The 18,689-nt window shown below is 37.0% G+C and overlaps 2 protein-coding genes across 8 annotated transcripts in view; one reads left to right on the top strand and one right to left on the bottom strand.

The window, feature by feature from the left end:
• LOC136827756 (uncharacterized) overlaps window positions 1-11,710 on the top strand; it is a 69,872-nt gene extending 58,162 nt beyond the window's left edge. Inside the window, exons 9-10 of the mRNA XM_067085218.1 lie at window positions 954-983; window positions 10,964-11,710. Coding sequence (XP_066941319.1) covers window positions 954-983; window positions 10,964-11,516 — 583 coding nt within the window. The 3' untranslated portion in view covers window positions 11,517-11,710. The remainder of the gene's footprint in view (window positions 1-953; window positions 984-10,963) is intronic.
• Rev1 (Rev1 DNA directed polymerase) overlaps window positions 989-18,689 on the bottom strand; it is a 571,847-nt gene continuing 554,146 nt past the window's right edge. For 4 of the 7 annotated variants that reach the window (XM_067085706.1, XM_067085708.1, XM_067085709.1 and 1 more), the window contains 3 exons: window positions 16,472-16,744; window positions 15,452-15,603; window positions 14,720-15,122 (listed from right to left, as the gene is read on the bottom strand). In XM_067085706.1, the coding sequence (XP_066941807.1) occupies window positions 14,990-15,122; window positions 15,452-15,603; window positions 16,472-16,744 (558 nt within the window). In that variant the 3' untranslated portion in view covers window positions 14,720-14,989. Of the gene's footprint in view, window positions 1,210-13,355; window positions 13,820-14,719; window positions 15,123-15,451; window positions 15,604-16,471; window positions 16,745-18,689 lie in introns of those variants that run through there. The other 3 variants (XM_067085707.1, XM_067085705.1, XM_067085711.1) reach the window with 3 other exon arrangements.

Raw genomic sequence — 18,689 nt, forward strand, 5'->3', positions numbered from 1 at the left:
CAATGGATTGCAATAAATGTGTGCATATAAACATATGCCAGTGCAGTGGCATATAAAAAGTAGTGACAGAGTTGTGCTATTACATACATATTTGTACCTAATTCAAGGACTGATGTATGTTGTCATTCAATATTTATTATATAGTTAGTCTTTTCTTACATAAAAATATGACAAAGCACTACAAATATGTGCCAGGAGGCTATCATAACATTTTTTCTCTAGTAATATAATGTTAAGTATATATTTTAATGGCAATATTGTTAAAACAATAAGAGAGTTGCCCTTAATGATGACAGATCCAAAGTAATGTAATGGCCATATTTTAAATGCAGTGCTGTACTAGGAGGCAATCATTCACACAGTAATGTCAGATGTCATTACAAAAGTTGGATCATGTCAAGATTAGCGAACCCATCTCCATGCCAAGAACAGCTAACCCAATGATCCCCATGTAAAGAATGGCTAACCATTTCCGGTCCAAACTCCAATTCCACATGAGGGCTAGTACTAAACACGGCAAAACAGTGATTCACCTACGCTGTTTCGCATGTTTAGTACTAACCCTAGGGGTCATATGTATTTTGCCTTGTTTAGTACTAGCCCCTAGGGGATCAAATGTCTGGTAATGAAGTGTTCATGTCTAGAACAGTGAACCCGATTATTCCCATATAAAGAATAACGAACCCAGTAATCTTCTTGTAAAGAATAGCGAACCCTGCTGCAAGTGGGTTCGTTAACCTTGACATGATCCCAACAGTCGTATATAGAACCATTTACCATGTCCCCATGCAATGTCTAGTGTACATACACACCTATAGGCAAACAAAATGAAATTGAATTTGATTTGTTTTATTGGTGCCTTAACAGTTAAGTGTGAATTTTGATAAAGTAGCCATTTATGTGGCGTACCATAAACAGTCTTTAACATGCAGTGATCAATCAATTTTCTACAGCAGGCGCTGGCATTCCTGGCAGAGAAAATGGTAGGTTTTCTCCCTTGATAATACCCATTGACCCCATCAGCCCTCTCTAGATGCTTGAAAAATTATCTCCCTGTGTAGTACTGAAGTCCTTCAATTTTCAAAGACTTGAGAAAAAAAAAAAAAAGAAACTAACTTGGAAGAGCTGGTTATTTTTTAACATCCAGTTAAGTCAGTACAATGTACATATGTACTGTACAGTAAATGTCATCTTTTTAATCATCTCAGTCTGAAAAATTAAACACTTAAAAATATATTTTGTTTTTCATATTAATTTAGTGAAAAGGAGAAACAACAGAATAACATCAGTATTTATCTTCCCAAATGGAAGTATTCTTGAATCAATGCTGTGGTGCAGACAAGTCTAAAGAGGCAAGGCTTTTTAGAAATGAAACATTATGAGGCTTCCTTCCACTGTTAAATGCAAAAATTGTCTTGATTCATCTTATAAGGACAACAGCCCTTCTTTGATGTAACCTTTACCATGAATATTTTGTCTTGATTCATCTTATAAGGACAACAGCCCTTCTTTGATGTAACCTTTACCATGAATATTTCAAGAGGAAAAATTTTTTTAGAGATCCTTGCATTTGATACCTAACCTTACCAAGCGAGTTTGTCAGGAAGATTCTTCACATTCCCCTTTGTCTTGCTGTGGAGTTCAGTACAGTTGCTAATGCCTGGTATAGTACAGTAGTTCTGTATTCACTACACCCTTAAATTGTAACTCATTTTTTTAAATATAAATATTTAGATTTTAAGCTTGCTATCATTGTGAGATATTTTATTATAAAGATATTGATCCTCTGGTAGTTTGGGTATTTTGACTGCATGCCATGATTGAAGTTTACTAACCCATAATTGGAGCCCCTGCTCCAAAAAACCGTATAGTAATAACCTTAATATGACTTTAGACAATATATTAAGATAAGCACTTATTGACATAACTGGTACCGATTTCATCTCTTTCCAGAATTCACAGGTCTCCATACTTACCCTATACTGTTATACTTTGACCTGAGCAATTTGTTTAGCCCTCTTGAATGCATTAACCTTTTGCATTAACCCTCTGGATATGTATGTAGGCCTCAGGAGCCCCAGAGGTTATTGGAGGTGCACTGGAGTTCCAGCTTAAAAGAATCATACAGCTTTTAGGAGAAATTACTTAACTATGTTTGCCTTAAACTCTGGATATTGGCCAACTATTGACAGGGGCTGTAGTTATTGCTCAAACAGCAGCAGCAATGGTGGTGTAAGTCATGGCTGCAGCAGTAGCAGTGGTAGTAACAATGTACTGATCCAGCAGTGTTAGTGACTAATACATCAGAAACAATTGCTCCAGGAGCAGCAACATGGGCAACTTTGCAAGCTGTAACCATGGCTAACAAGTAGCAGTAAGACAACTCTGACTGACCTGGTGGTTTTAGTAACCACTGATCCATTTGCAATAAGAATTTTGGCAACAGCTACTGCTTGGGAATCAGCAGCAATAGGCTGCTACTACAGCAGCAGAATAGCAAGTGGAAGAGGCAGCTACTAGTCCAGCAACATCAACAAGCAGAAGAGGTGGCACTACTCCAGCAACAGCAAGGGAAGGTGACCATTACTATTGCACAAGCAGTGAAAGCAACATGTAAAAGAGGTGGCTACTACATTAACAGCAGCAACAACCAGAAAGCATGGACTAATAATTACAGGCAATAGAGATGATAGTTCCACCAACAATGCCTGGAGAAAGGGGGATACTATGGCAACAGTGACTGCTGCCTTGGCAGCAATGCCCACTGCTCCAGCGGTAGCAGTGGTATTAAGTAGTTGCAGAAACAACTGCAGTAGCAGCAATAGAATCAGTGACTACTTCAGCAGCAGCAGTGGTGGTGGCTACAACATACTGATACAGCAATGCTAGTCATTACTCATGTGTAGGAAGCAACTGTGAAAGGAGTAGTACTTGCTACTTCTGAAGCTGCCAGCAGCATGGCTGCTGCGACTTGATTTAACCCATCAGTAAGAAAAATTAAAAAGCTATTGCTTAGGCTGCTGCTGCTTGAGCTGTTGCTTTCTATGCATAAATGGTCACTAACACTGTTGTATCAGTATGTTGTAGCTACTACAATTGCTGCTGATACCAACTGATACTAGGAATTTCAGGAAGAAAGGGATACTACTGCAAGAGTGGCTACTGCAACAGTAACTATGGTACAGTTACTGGTAGGAGTTATATTATCAGCCACAATGGCCTACTGCTCCCGCAGTGAAGGTAGTGGTGGAATCTCCAACTACTGTTCCAGCAGCAGCAATAACAATGATGGTGTGAATGGTGACTGCAGCAGCAGCAATTGGTGATTGCAGCAAAAGTGGTATCAGCAGTAACTGCAGCTGAGGCAGCACCAATGGCAACAGTAGTTACTTCAGCAGCAACAGCATACTGACAATGCAGTGTCACTGCTTACTCATGAACTGGAAGCAACTACTCCAGCAGCAGCTGCAGAGGAGAAACTTTGCCAGCAGTAGTAATGGCTTCTTATGAAGCTGCCAGCAATGTGACTTCTATGACTGATCTGCTTGTACCTACTGATCCATTAGCAACAAAAATAAAGTAGCAGTTATTGCTTGGGCATCAGCAGCAACAGGGTTTTTTTACAGCAGGAGGATTAACAGGTGGAAGAGGCAGTTATACTTAAACACCATCAACAATGGGTGGTAAAGAAAGAGGTACTACTACTGCAGCAAGGAAAGGCAACCACAACTACAAGAGAGGTTGAAACACAACTGATGAAAAGGTGGTGATTACATCTCCAGCAGCAACAAAATACTGGTTGACTAGTTGCAAGAGCACCTACAGTTCCAGTAGCAACAACAGGAAATAGTCTAATGCAAGCAAGGATTGCCATTCCACCAGCAATGCCAGGAAGGAGGAGATACTACTGCAACAGTGGCTATTGCTCCAACAGTAGTAGCAATGGCTAAATCACCAGTAGCAATAATGACTACTGCCCAGCAAGAGGCACCTACTACTGCTGTAGCACCAAAAGCCATATTGGCAGTACCCATTCCCACTGCTCCAGCAACTGCAGTGGTGGTGCAAATGGCCACTAAAGCAGAGCAGTGGTATCAAGCAACTATGTACAGAACCACTTCTGTTGCTGCTGTAGCCAACACGGTCACCCATTGCTTTTACTGCTACTGAAGCATTTATAGCTTTCCTTTGCTCTTGCATGAGTAGTACCACCTTTTCTGCCTGTTGTTGTTGCACTAGTACTATTCATCTTTCCACTTCTTGCTGATTTGCTGCCTCTTCCACCTGTCATTCCTTCTGCTGATGCCCAAACAGTACTTGCTACTAAGTTTTTGTTGCTAATGGATCAGTAGGTACCACTGGAGCAGTCACAGCTCACAAGCGGCTCTGACTACTTAAGCATTGGGGGCAATTGCTCCAACAGCAACATGTCAGCTGTGACTGTTCTGGTAGTACCTACTGATCCATTAGCAACAAAAATTTAGTAGTAGGTACTGCTTGAACATCAGCAGCAGGAATAACAGGTGAAAGAGGCAGCTACTACTACAGCAAAATCAGCAAGAGGTCAAAAGATGGATAGTACTACTGCAACAATAACGAGCAGAAAAGGTGATACTACTCGTGCAATAGCAAAGGAAGGCAACTAATGCATATACAGTAGTATATGCAGCAAGTGAAAGAGGTGGCTGCTACACATACAGCAACAGAAGGATACTCTTTCAGCAGCAATGCTAGGCAGAATGGAATATTGCTTTAGTGGCTATTACTCTAGCAATACGTATGTGTGGCTAAATCACCAGCAGCAACAGTAATTACTGCCAGCAAGGGGCTTTTCTCTTCTGAAGCACTGGCAGTGGTTGTGGTGCCAGAGTCTGTTGCTCCAGTAGCATTGGTTCCAAGTGATGACTGCAGCAGCTATGGCATCAGTGGCTACGACAACTGCAGCAGGGGCAGAGACGACATTCTGCTTCAGCAGTGACAGTGACCACTCACAAATTGGAAGCCGCAGGTACATGGACAACTGTGTCATGGCGACTAAGTAGCAGCATGACAGCTGCAACTGACCTGGTAATTATCCCTTGATCCATTAGCAGTAAAAATCAAGTAGCACCGATACTACTCCAGCAACATTAGCAACAGGTGAAAAATGGACTACCACCACGAAGTAGTAAGCAACAGGTGAAAGAGGTGGCTATTACACCAGAAGCGGCAGCAGAAGCAATACAGTTACTGGTCCAGTGGCAGCTACTCATCCTGAGTGGCAAGAAGTAGCCACAATGTAAATGGCAGCATATGGAAGAGGCTGCTAGAACTCAAGTGGAAGAGATAAAGAGTCCTGTTAATGACCATGGCAATGAGAACTGTTCCATCAGCAACAATAATAGTAAAAGAAATGGAAGCAGCAACTATTCTTCCTGTAGCCAAGATTAGTTGTCGAGCTTGTATTACTGCATCAACTGCAGATCAAGTCAGATTGGTAAGGGCTTTTAAACCAAAATATCTGAGCCAGATGTGGCCACATCTTTCAAAAATATTGGTGGCGTTCATGCACAGATGACAATTTTGTTCAAGATCTTCAAATTTTCAGTGGCCTCACATCAACAGATAATTACACATACAAATTCTTTAGTGGCTGCTACTACAGCTTCAGTAGCAGAGATATCTGTTCCAATTCCCAACAGCTGTAGCTTTTGTTCAAACCCTAGTCAAAACACCGACTGCTCTAGTGCCTTCACTGCAGGTATGGTGTTATCCACGAATAATACTTCACCTCCTTAAACAGCATTGTAGTGGGCTAATAGAGCAGCATTTGTATCTATCCTCAGGATCAGAACAAACAGAAGCTAAAATTTAGGTAGCAGCAGAGGCCATGGAAGATATGCTATTGTTTCGGCCACCACAATGGATGTTTCTGCTACTATTCTTTAGGCTCAAGCCTCTATTTTCCTTCTAGCACTGCTGCTTTTGAGGGCCACACTTATTGATAACTTAACACTAATTTACCTATCAGCCCCTTTATTATCAATTCTTCTGGCAAGAAAGTAGCTTTGGCTGCTACTTTTAGCAAGATCTTTAGCCTTTCATTAATGGCAGAACTAACTGGGTGCTGCTCCTTCTATAGCAAACAATCAGATGATCTTCAGTAGCTGCTTCATCTTACACAAGATCATGCATTTCTTGTAAGCACTTCCATTCCAGGGGAAGAGAGAATGGTGAAAATGAGCCATTACTGAAAACTTTTTATTAGCTGAAAGAAAGTAAAAACTGTAATGCTAGTGATTTACAGATTTTTGTGTGAATAAAAGGCCTAAAAAATTAAACAATCCATCATCAAATTAAATTTCCAAGTCTGTCAAATTTAAGTAACTAAGCAAGAAGTAAAGAGATTGGAAGAAAACCATTTAGTAAAATATCAAACCATAAACGTTAAGGTTTGCTTGTGTTTTCTTTAGCTGTTCCCTCTCTTGCACTTGCTATTTATGCTTTGGGTTAACACATTCATGCTGATTCCAACACTATTGTAGCTTGTTTTGTAGCTGGAGATGTGGCTCTTTTGACTATTGTTGTTTCCATTCCTTTTGTAACTCTTTGGTGATGCTTTACTAATTACTTAGTTGCCATCACTGTGGCTGCTGCCAATACTATAGCAAAGTGCTTACATTTACTCCTCCCTATGCAACACCCTTGAAGCCACAACTGCTGCTGCTACTCAAAACACTTGAGCTGACTGTGTGGGTTTTCCTAACCATAAAGATAACAGCTGAAAGGGTAGGCTGGAAGACATTTGAATGCATCACAAGAAATAACTATGTAAATATCAGTGAAAGAAAGACCAGATTAAACAAAGACTCATTGCCAGTTTAGTATTAAGAGAGTCCATGGGATGCCTTGGCATTATGAATATTGTTATTAAGAATTATCCTGCCATTCCAAGGTACAGTACTTCCCGTTTCCAGAAACTGAGCTAGACTCCTTTTGATCAATTAAATACAGGATATTTTCAATTCAGTAGCTGTAGGGTGATACTGGCCTCCATGAACTTTTGACTTACTTTATTTTCTTGCTGAAATTCTCTTAGAAAAACTGTGTTAGAAATAATTTCTGAAAATACTCGAATATAGGGCATTTCCAAGTCAACAGAAAACATTTTAAAGTCAAGTCATCACAGTCAAGATTTTACTTAAATCTAACCAGATTCTTTCACTGCACACAGTGTGATGAGAAAATAGCATTTCTACACATACTGTACAGTAACTTGTAATATACTTGTAATATACAAATCTTAAATTTGTTAACCACGTCATAAATAATTTAAGTGTTAAAGATTTCAAAACATCTGGAGGAATTCAATCTGAATCAAATTAATAAACACACTATATCTGTCTATCGATATACAGTAGAACTCCGGACCTTGACACTAATCTGTTCCAGAAGAAGCGTTGAGATGTGATTCAGTTGAGATACAGATGAATTTTTTCCTTAAGAAATGACTGAATATGGATTAATCCGTTCTTGACCACCAGTTATCATCTTAACCTTGCCTTTTTATACAAAAAATGACACAAATTACAATTAAATAAGTTCTGAGTTGAATAACATACCGTATTAACCCTTTAACGCATGACCCTATTTACAAAAAGCGTCCCGTATGCGGGCGTTTGGTGAGTTAAGCGCTGAAGCGGAAAAAGTTTTTTCAAAAAATCACATGCACGCTTAGTTTTTAAGATTAACAGTTCATTTTTGGCTCATTTTTTGTCATTGCCTGAAGTTTAGTATGCAACCATCAGAAATGAAAAAATATCATTATCATATATAAATATTGGAATATATGACAGCGAAAAAAAACTTCGTATATAATTGTATACAAACGCTGTAAGCAAAACGCTTAAAGCTAATGAGTTAATTTTTTTAGTTGTATTGTACACTAAATTGCGATGATTTTGGTATATAACAAATTTTAAAACTATCAAAGCAACACAGAGAAAATATTATCACAAAATGATGCATGAATTTGTAAGCACGGACGTAAAAAAATGTTTTTCAAAAATTCACCATAAATCGAAATATTGTGCTAGAGACTTCCCGTTTGTTGAAAAATGAAGCTAATTGATTGAATATTACTAGACTGTAAGTGTTTTAGCTTACAATTGCAGTTTTCGACCATTTCGGTCGAGTTAAAATTGACCGAAAGTCAATTTTTTCTATTTATCGTGATTTATATGGAAATATTTCAAAACTGATAAAAGGTACAACCATGAGTTATTTTTGTTGTATTGTACATGAAATTGTGCATATTTTCATATATAAAACTTTATGTAACGACTAATTTAAAGCGGTGCAAATATTACGACAACGAGACGAAAAGAATTTCTGAGATGTTCGGCGAGTTACAGCGCAGGCGTAAGGAAAACTTTTTAAAATTCACCATAAATCGAAATATTGTGCTAGAGACTTCCAATTTATTGCAAAATGAAGTTAAACGATTGAATATTACTAGAATGTAAGAGTTTTAGCACAATTGCGTTTTTGACCATTTCAGTCGAGTCAAAAGTTGACCGAAGGTTGAAATTTTGCAGTTATCGTGATTTATGTGAAAATATTTCAAAACTGATAAAGCTACAATCATGAGCTATTTTCTGTTGTATTATACATGAAAGTACTCATTTTCATATATAAAAGTTTATGTAACGACTAATGTAAAATGCAACATGACGAAAGAATTTCTGAGATGTTCGGCCAAGTTACTGTGGCGAGGCGTAAGGGAAAAAATTTTTTTCAGAAATTCACCATAAATTGAAATATTGTGCTAGAGACTTCCAGTTTGTTGCAAAATGAAGGTACATGATTGAATATTACTAGAATGTAAGAGTTTTAGCTTATAATTGCGTTTTTACCATTTCAGTCGAGTTAAAATTGACCCGAAGCTTGAAATTTTGGCAGTTATCGTGATTTATATGAAAATATTTCAAAACTGATGAAAGCTACAACCATGGGTTGTATTTTTGCTGTATTTTACATGAAATTGTACACATTTTCATAGATAAAACTTTATGTAACAGCTAATATAGAACAGTGCAAAATTACGACAAAATGACAAAAGAATTTATGAAATTTTCGGCTGAGTTACCCGTGCATAAGAAAAAGTTTTTCAAAAATTCACCATAAATCGAAATATTGTGCTAGAGACGTCAATTTGTTGCAAAATGAAGGTACATGATTGAATATTAGTAGAATGTAAAATTTTAGCTTACAATTGCGTTTTCGACCATTTCGGTCGAGTCAAAGTTGACGAAGGTTGAAATTTTTTGTAGTCGGCGTGCGGGTGCGTCCACTCGGCACCCAACAGACAATTTTAGTCGACATATGATACGTTCAATAGGCGTTTAAGGGTTAAATGTGCTTTTTTATTTTAAAATGTTTGTATAAAAAACTGCCCTAAGTCCAATGCGGCTGTATTACCAATGGACGACCGCATAAGCTAGGCTAGGTAATAAATATACTAGGTAGGCACAAAAATTTTTGTAAAAACTATAATTATTTCAGTAAATTAATAAAATATAAAAAAATAAGCCAAATTATATCTGTTATCAGTTTAAGAAAAACTGCTTGACAATACAGCAGTAGCTTGCCTTTCAGCCATTTGCCATGAGCAGATGTAAACAAACCTCAACGCTGCCCTGGTTAGACTATCACGGTAAAACACAGACATTTACAACAGTAATATTTATGGTAAATTTCATTGTATACTGGAATGTACTATATTACCCTCACAATAAGGTACACAATCCTTTATCTGAAATCCTCGGGGCCAGATGTTTCGGTTTTTTTAATTTTTCAGATTTTGGAACTGGGGCCAAGAGCATAAACAAAATTACTGCAGCAAAGACAATTTTTTCCCTTTTTTCATTACAGTTATTTATTCATTATGGTATAGTTTATTATTATTTATATTAATACACTATTATAAGAATGTGAGATAATTAAAATCATCAATAATAAATTAGTGGAACAATTAAGACCATATGTTCACTAACATTTTTTCAACAAAAACTTTCCATAAAATGCAAAAATATACACGATCAGAATAATTGTAATTCAACTTGTGAATTTTAACGATAAGTACAACTATAAAATATATCTCATCTTATCGATCTTGGATAGGATTGTTCTTTATTGTTACTAACGTCGTCATCAGTTTGTGGTCATTAATTTGAGGTAGGTCCAGGAATAGGAGTCGCAAGTGATGATGCATCACTATGAGACTGTTGTGGGATTTTTCATACCACTCTATATTTAAGTTAAAAATATTGTTAAATTCATGTTTTCATGAAGAAATAATTATATAAAACAAATTATTTTGTAATTTTTGCAAGCTTCAGTCAAATAATCACAATCAAGGCAACGTTCTAACTTAGTGCCATACACACAGTTTTAGAATGAAATGTCTAAAAATAGAACAGAAGTCTAGGTCTCTCACTGACAACTAGCCAGCAAATCAGGTTTTAGCTGTACAGTATTCTGCCTGAGAAAGAACGTTTCACTCGCATGACGACATAAGTTTGTGTTTTAAATACAGTACAGTACGTAGTTTTAAATAGTTAAAAGATGTATTACCTGTACTACACATTTTTAAACATTATGAATACACACACTATGTGCTAATATCTATTAGTTAAAGAGATCAAATTAAGAGTGTGTGTTCATCTCTCGAGGAATGTTAATCCATTTGTTTTTAAGTGAATGACAACATTTTTGTATTCCAAAGAAATAATACCTGTACTTTACATTTTTAAAACATTATGAACACATACTGTGTGCATACCCAATGGAGAGAGATAGAGAGGGGGGGATATATATTATTTAAGACTCTAAGGCTTGGCAAATGTACAATTATTTTATTATCTTGGGATTCTGACTGCTATCCGTACGTAATCTGTTTTAAACCTTTTTCCGCTACTTCTAGGTTCTCACAGTGCGATGACAGTCCAGTTCAACATTTTATGCTCCCAAGTGGAGACATAGTTTCAGGCAAATCATACGAGGAAGCAAAACAGAAGTACTTGAGGCAAAAGTATTCTCCAAAGGAATCCTCATCAGAGTCAAAGAATACTGCAAAATTCAACTATCCATCTGTGTCTCACAGGACTTCTATGACTGCAGAGTACTCTCTCCAACTACCTCATCAGGAATCTCTCGAGTATTATCAGTTAAATGACTGGAACAGTAAGGAACAGCAAATAGTTCACTATTCACACACAAATTCCTCTGACCAATTAGGTCATTGTGTGGAATCTGAGAGCAACTGTTTTTCTAGCAAGCTCAGCAGTTGCAACAGTGCAAACAAAGACCTGGATCAGTTTGAAGGCAGCACATCAAACCTAAAGAAGGCAGATGATTGTTTTGGAATCCAAAATTCCAGTCTCATGAAAATCCCAGACAATTCCTTTCAAACTGCACCTGGAGGTTATAACCATAAAATGGAAAGAGATGATAAAAATGGAATCTTTACAATCTGATCTATAGCTATAAGACTATTCACATTATCATCACTTTCATCTTTTAGCTCTAAATAAACATATCATACACTTATGTATATTACTATATTATATTATGTTAAAAGATATTTAAAAAAATACTGTACATATTCTAGGATGTATACAATGAAATGTTGTGCAAATGCAAATAAGCAATATAAAGACAACTAACTCCATGATTATTTTATTTCACATCTGCTTCCTAGTTCTATTACTTCATTTCACTATTACATTTTGTTTTATTTATTCCTTCTTTTGTTCAGTGTTCTTCTCTTTGTGAATGCTTGATAGTTGTCACTTGTAAAAATGCAGTAACAGACTGATTGCGAAACTTATGGAAGTGGAGCTGTTCAGAAGACACCCCCAAGCAGGACAAAGCTTAGGACACTCCACGGAGATCCAAAAAATACTTTTGTACAAAAAAAAAGGGGGCAGAGTTTCATGAGTTGTTACTGATGTCTGAAACTAATAAGTGTCTCAGCACTCTGAAGAGGGAGCATGGAATCTACTGCCCAAGCTGGTGCCTTTAATTGTGCTGGAAAGTATGTTGGTGCTATAGTTGGTGTTCCATGACATGGCAAACATCTCTAGCATGGACATATTCACTTGCCACAAAACCTTGCAGATGTCAGAATGAATAGACAACTCTATAGGAAGGCTCTTATGAGCACTGCTGAGATTACCAATAAAGACTACAAATCCTCTGAACAAACTGAGGTTAAGATAGTAGCCTTGCCCAGCCTCCATCTGAGGCATACGAAAACATCAGGAGTTTGAGATTTTGCTGAACTAATGATACTTGTTACTAATGATACTAGTACTCTTTAAAGTAGCTTCTGTTGGTCCCATCACCAAAGAAGATTGTCAAGCAGTGTCTGTGGTTGGGATGCAGATGAATGGAGATATCATGGGGGCCTTCCAACGTGAAGGCTAAGAGGGAATAAGTGACAGAGGAACCAGCATCTCCAAGATACCAGGTGCCCTGTCAAAACTGTCAAGGCTTGGCTGTAGGTCAAGGGTGATGAGGAAACTCCCAAATTGCATTCTATACCCTGTCCCCAAAAAGCATCCAATAAAACTCCTCCTTGGAATATGTATAAAATGCAAGCTGTTACACACTCAAAATCTTAATCTAAAACCTATATATATACCCCAGAATATCATAAATGACATGCAAAAGATATAAGATGTAAGGGTCCACACTTAAGCAATATACGATAGGTCCAAATCTACATCAGGCATAGAATTTGCAGCTGCATCACCCAACAAAACATTATAAATTCCTTGCCAAACAATGACATTGTTTTCACAGCAGACTTATGTGCAACAGGATCAGCCACGAACATTACTGAAGATGTGCCACTTCAGAAATTTGTAATTTTGCTATAGAAACCTTTCGAAATTACAATCCAAAAAATACAATTTCACAACAACCAAAATTTTCACTTCACAAATTATATGGAAGATGGTAAGAATGTAGAAATAAGTTGGACTCCTGCCCATGTAGGCATTAAAGAAAACAAAGAAGCTCATAAAACAGCCAAAGCTGCCTGTTACAATCAGCATCTCTAAAACTCATTATAATCAATAAATGGCAGAATATATATATGTGAAAATGATAGCAACATATTCAAAGAAATTAAGGCCAATGTTGGAATACATACAAGGAACTTTGACATCTTAGAAAATGTCACTCTTGTCTGACCCCAAGATATTTGATGACTATCCCACATAATGCAATCTCCATTATGTACAGACTACAGAGTAACATTATTAACATTTAAACATACAATGTGAGAATGTCCAAAAATGCAATCTCCATTATGTACAGACTACAGAGTAACATTATTAACATTTAAACATACAATGTGAGAATGTCCAAAAATATAATAGACCTTGAATGTCAAGTTTTTTGGAAACAAATTTTGTCAGTCTCCATATTCTACCAAGGATTTTACAAAATTTTTAGAGGGCTGTAATTTATTAAAAAAAACCTACACCTTTTCATTAATAAAGACAAATCCATCAAGCACTGTGCGAGCTAAATAAAACAGCTCAGTGGTCTGGTTAATCTACTTAATAGTAATATCTCTGTGTTTTTGTCAATATGCATCCACAATAAGTTGCCCTGTGTGAAAGGGACAAGTGGGACTTCTCCAAAATGACTTGTAGGCTGAGGACCAAACCCTGTGTGAAGGGATCAGATGGGGCTTCTCCAAGTAAACCAATAGGCCCAAGGACTGAAACAAGTCCAGAAGAAGCTAAGGTGCTTCTTTAATTCCTCCCTAGAAAAAAAAAGGCAGTTATCCACATATGTACTTAAATGCAGACCCAGACAATAAGCCAAGGTGGCCACTGGGGCTGGAGTCCTGGTGAAGACCTGAAGGGCTGTATACAGACTGAAGCAAAGGGCTCAGAACTGGAAGATAAGGCCCTGCTATACAAAGGGAAGAAATTTCCTAGAGTGGGTGGATCGAGTTGTGAAAGCATGCATTCATCAGGTCTACTGAAGGAAGTTACAGTCAACAATACACACCAACCTTTTGTCAGAGAAACTCATTGAGGTAGCCAAGATCTTTAATTGGTCCCCAACCACCTGAGACTTTAAAACAAGGATACACAAATTGTAGAATCTATGCTTCACTAGACTGGAGGGGAAAGAATCAAAGGTGATCAGTTAGGACAGCTGGGGAGGAATCATGTTGAACAGCTGGTAACCATTATGAAGAACCTTCAAAACTCATCTCTGTGCTAATAAGCTTCCAAGCTTTCAAAAAACTCAGAAGACAGATCCTGATCTGAACACTGGAGAGAAGACTAAAAGGGATGGTAAAGCTTAATCTTTGTTGGGAATCTCTATCTGGAATTTGGCATGGAACTGGCGTTGGCCATTGTAATGAAAGGTTGACTCAGAACTGCACTCACTGCACTCTTCAAGATGGCAACTTATCTTCAGGGTCAGTGGAGCATCGGTTGGACATGTGCAGTGAACTTTTCTCCTTGCAAGCTCTTTCAAGCTGGTCTGACCAGATCAGTTTGCACTGAACACATTTTTACAATTAAAATACATATTTTACAATTGTAGAATATGTGTTTTATTGCAATAACATAGTTTTACTTGAGCTTAACATCTAAATATCTAAACAATACCCTAGTGCTAAGTTTCAAGAACCAAATAATACAGATGTAACCCCTTATTTTATTTATGTAAGGTACATGTGTGGGATTGTGGTTTTACATGTTATTTTAATGGCATGAACAAAACTAAATGAATTAAATATTAAAAAAAAAAATTTACACTTAAAGATTAAATTAGTTAATTTGAACTATGTATTCCAAAACACATTTCTTTTACATAGTTATAAAGAGGTAGTACATATTATTGATTAATATCACAGACATGTTTCTATGCTAATGAATACCATATTAAAGCATGAAAAACTTAAACAGACCTTTCAAGATTCTTCTATCATAAGGGAGGGCACTTTCAGCTTTCCTTCATAATGATGTAACATAACACTCTGAACTCTGTCTACAACATTGTGGTATGCCAACCGCCACAGCCGATTACAGGTACGTATGACTTGCCTGAAATACAAACTCTTTAAGTAGTGTTATTCACCTCATATAAACCAGTCAAACGATTTAAATGCTATGCTGCCTTTATGATGTAGAATGGAAAACTATACAAAAGCTATAAATTGTTTTAATGGATTCAGCTGTCTACTAAATACAATGGACAGCTGCAAGTGGAGAAGGTTAAGAACTCTCAGTCATCCCTGTGTAGGATTACACAAGAGCAAATTAAACTTTAAGATATGTAATTTTATCTACTTTCAAATCATGGTACATAATTAAGTATAAGGATATGAAAATTACTTTACTAAGCTTTCTTGAAAATGTGAAAATTCACTTGCCTGTAAAAATACTTGATGAGAAGGTCAACTTTCTCTAGATCTCGAAAAATAACAAGGTTACTGTAGTAAGATGCTATTATATCCACATCTTCCTCTTCTGGATTAGGACAGGATGACACCCACTCACGAATGAAGTCTTTCACCTCATTTAACTGCAAGAGATGCAATCAATGGGCAACATATACATATGGAATACATACATTTTTTCATTTAAAAATTCCAGTCTCAACACCTGATGGCTCTTCCTTTCTTTTACTGTTATTAAGCCTTAACCCATTATCTGGTCTTAAGTTAAAGTCCAAATACATTTATAACGGCTTCTATAACATTGTATTTTTTAAAAGATAAAATTTTATTTGTATATATTTTCTTTTGGCCTTTCTTTTATTTATATGTGATATACAAAGATACTGTACACACTTAATAATATGCTATGGAACCTTTCTTTGATTTTCTACTAAGTTCATGAAAAGCAAAAACTATTTCTAGACCAACACAGACATGCAAAACCAATACGATCAAACATAACCTATGATAAAATGTGCCTTGATCTTGATACATTCTAATAATTTTGAGACTTCAACCATTTCAATGCATGGGAAAGAACCTAGTGACTGGCAAATAGCTGCATGTGCTTGAATGAACTTGGAAAGCGATATTTTTCAATTTAACTGTTTGTTGTTGATATTCTTTACAAGATGATTTTTCAATATAAGGCAATGTAAAGCTTTCCTTCGTTTTCTTAGACAAATCATTGTTCTTTCCTTCGTTTTCTTAGACAAATCATTGTTCAAAGTCAAAGGGCTTCAGTATACTGCATGATAACCATAAGCAAGTTATATTATTTCAAAATGATTTCCAGCCAAATACTAATGTAACAGCTTGATTAATCAGAGCCAAATGCTATTTAATATATGGACTGTTTGAAACAAATACATGAATGAACAAAATACACATAATGCCAATGTTTAGGTAATTTAAATATTATATGAATGGCACTGCAGATGTTCAATGTCTCACCTCTACTGCCCCACACAGCTGAGGAATTTCTTCAATTGGGTCTTGCAAATAAGTATTTTCTTGACAAGTTTTCTGATCTGACAACAGATTGTTAATGCTGCTATCAACAGCACTATCTTGACTTGAGTTATCTTCTACATGTGTGGCACTAACAAACCCACCCATGATGACTTCCTTGGAGGATATTGAAGAGGTCTTCATCTTGGATTTTACAGGGCTTTTCTTGTTACGGTTATTTAGAGACTTAGGAGGTCTTCCCCTTCTCTTCCCACCCTGGAGCCAAAAAAATTATGGAAAATCTTTTAGCTACAAAATCCTTCAGAAAAATGTAAAAACTAATCCTGATATAAATGGACTGCACTCATAAGTTTGTAAGAACACAAAAGAAGATTGAGAGATTCTAGAGTAAAGCTATATTTCCTTCTAATACACCAATTATGAAACCTAGGTGAGCACAATACAACATAAAACAAGCCATAAAATGAGTTTATATAGCAAGGGGTAAACAGACTGAATTTTCCTTAACCTCCTAGAAAGAATTAGATCATAAGTATTTTTACTTTTGCTGACACAGCACCCTAAAGGAACTATCACTACAATGTGAAAGGACCCTGCAGGTGGGTTTGATCAAGGTGCAAAGTTTCCTATACAGTTTACCCAACATAAGTATATATCACTAGTTTCCTTAGTAAACTCTGCACACAAATCCAATAACTTGTTAAAAATATAACATCCCAATAACAATCAAACATATCTTGATTGACTGTCCCAGATGGCAGCATGAAAGAAATACTTATTTACAAAATAAATCAATAAAAGATATTCTAGCTAAAGGTAATAACTTTTCAATTAATAATATTATTCTCTTCTAAAAATTAAATTAATAAATAAAATATAATTCGTCTCCCCCTTTTTTTCTATATTTATTCCTCCCCCTCTCTTTTATTCCTCCCCCTCTCTTTTTTCCAGCCCGAGAAGAACCCTAAAAGAGTTCAGAGGTCTGGTTAAACAAATCATTTATAACTAACTAACCAGCAGCATAGGGTATGTGATGAAGAAAATTACTTTTTTATAATAAAATAAAGTTTTATATATACTTACCAAGTAATTACATAGCTATAGTTTCCACTCGAACGGCAGCTTGAGATTCAAAATTTCGTGGGTAGCGCTTCAATATAGTTTGTGTAGGAGATCAGCCTGTCCCACTAACAGAATACTGGAACAACCTAGCAAACAATTCTCATTCGTTTTATGCCTTACGTCCATCAGAGGGGAGGAGGGTGGGCTCCTATTCTGTAATTACTTGGTAAGTATATGTAAAACTTTATTTTATTAAAAAATTTAATTTTTATATACGTAACTTACCAAGTAATTACATAGCTGAATCCCACATTGACAGGAGGTGGGATACAACGACATAGTATTCTACTCCAAAAGCATTAAGTCATGTAATGAATTTGAAACAGAAAAGTTGCGAGCATTGAATACAATGCTTGTCATTCCTTATTAGTTAAGAGAGCCTGCAGTATAAAACTGCAACTGGTTGTCGCTCAACTTAACCTGTAGTGGCATGGCGGTAGAGCCAAGGGTCGCCTCTACTAAGTGGGAGCTTCGTAGTGAAGGAGTACTCCGATGGCTACCAAAGCATCGGTGGAAGTTATGCACCTAAGGAGTTATCCAATAGTTAGCAAAACTTTAACAGGTGCCCTTGCCCTGGGCACAGTACCAATGTAAAAAATAACCAGATACAGTCACCTACAATGAAATAACACCACAACCCATCCACTGAGAGTGGTGGGTGCTCCAGGTACTTTGTACCTCCTGGCTCTTAAAAAACTCTATACCTTACTAGAAGGTGAAGAGATAGGAGAAAATCTTATAATTCAACCTGCCATACCACGCCAGTCACTATCCTGTGGTACTGCAGAATTTACACGTTACTTAGCTAGTGCCAGTCTGGAGTTGGCGTCAGGCGAGCTGTGGAAGCTCGCAGATTGGTATAAATATCGCTGGTGCCAAGCGAGCTGGGTGCTAGGCGAACTGGGTGCCAGCTGAGCCGCTGGGAGATCACAGATGCCTTAAGCTCTAAAGTTGGCACCAGACTGTAGCTGGTGCCAGGTAAGCTGAGCACCAGGGAAGCCCGAAGCTCTGGGCGCTGGGGGCTCTATAGCTGGGGCCAGACTTGTAACTGGCGCCCGAAGAGCTGGGTGCCAGCAGA

This window comes from Macrobrachium rosenbergii, chromosome 42, assembly GCF_040412425.1.
Source record: "Macrobrachium rosenbergii isolate ZJJX-2024 chromosome 42, ASM4041242v1, whole genome shotgun sequence".
Taxonomy (NCBI): domain Eukaryota; kingdom Metazoa; phylum Arthropoda; class Malacostraca; order Decapoda; family Palaemonidae; genus Macrobrachium; species Macrobrachium rosenbergii.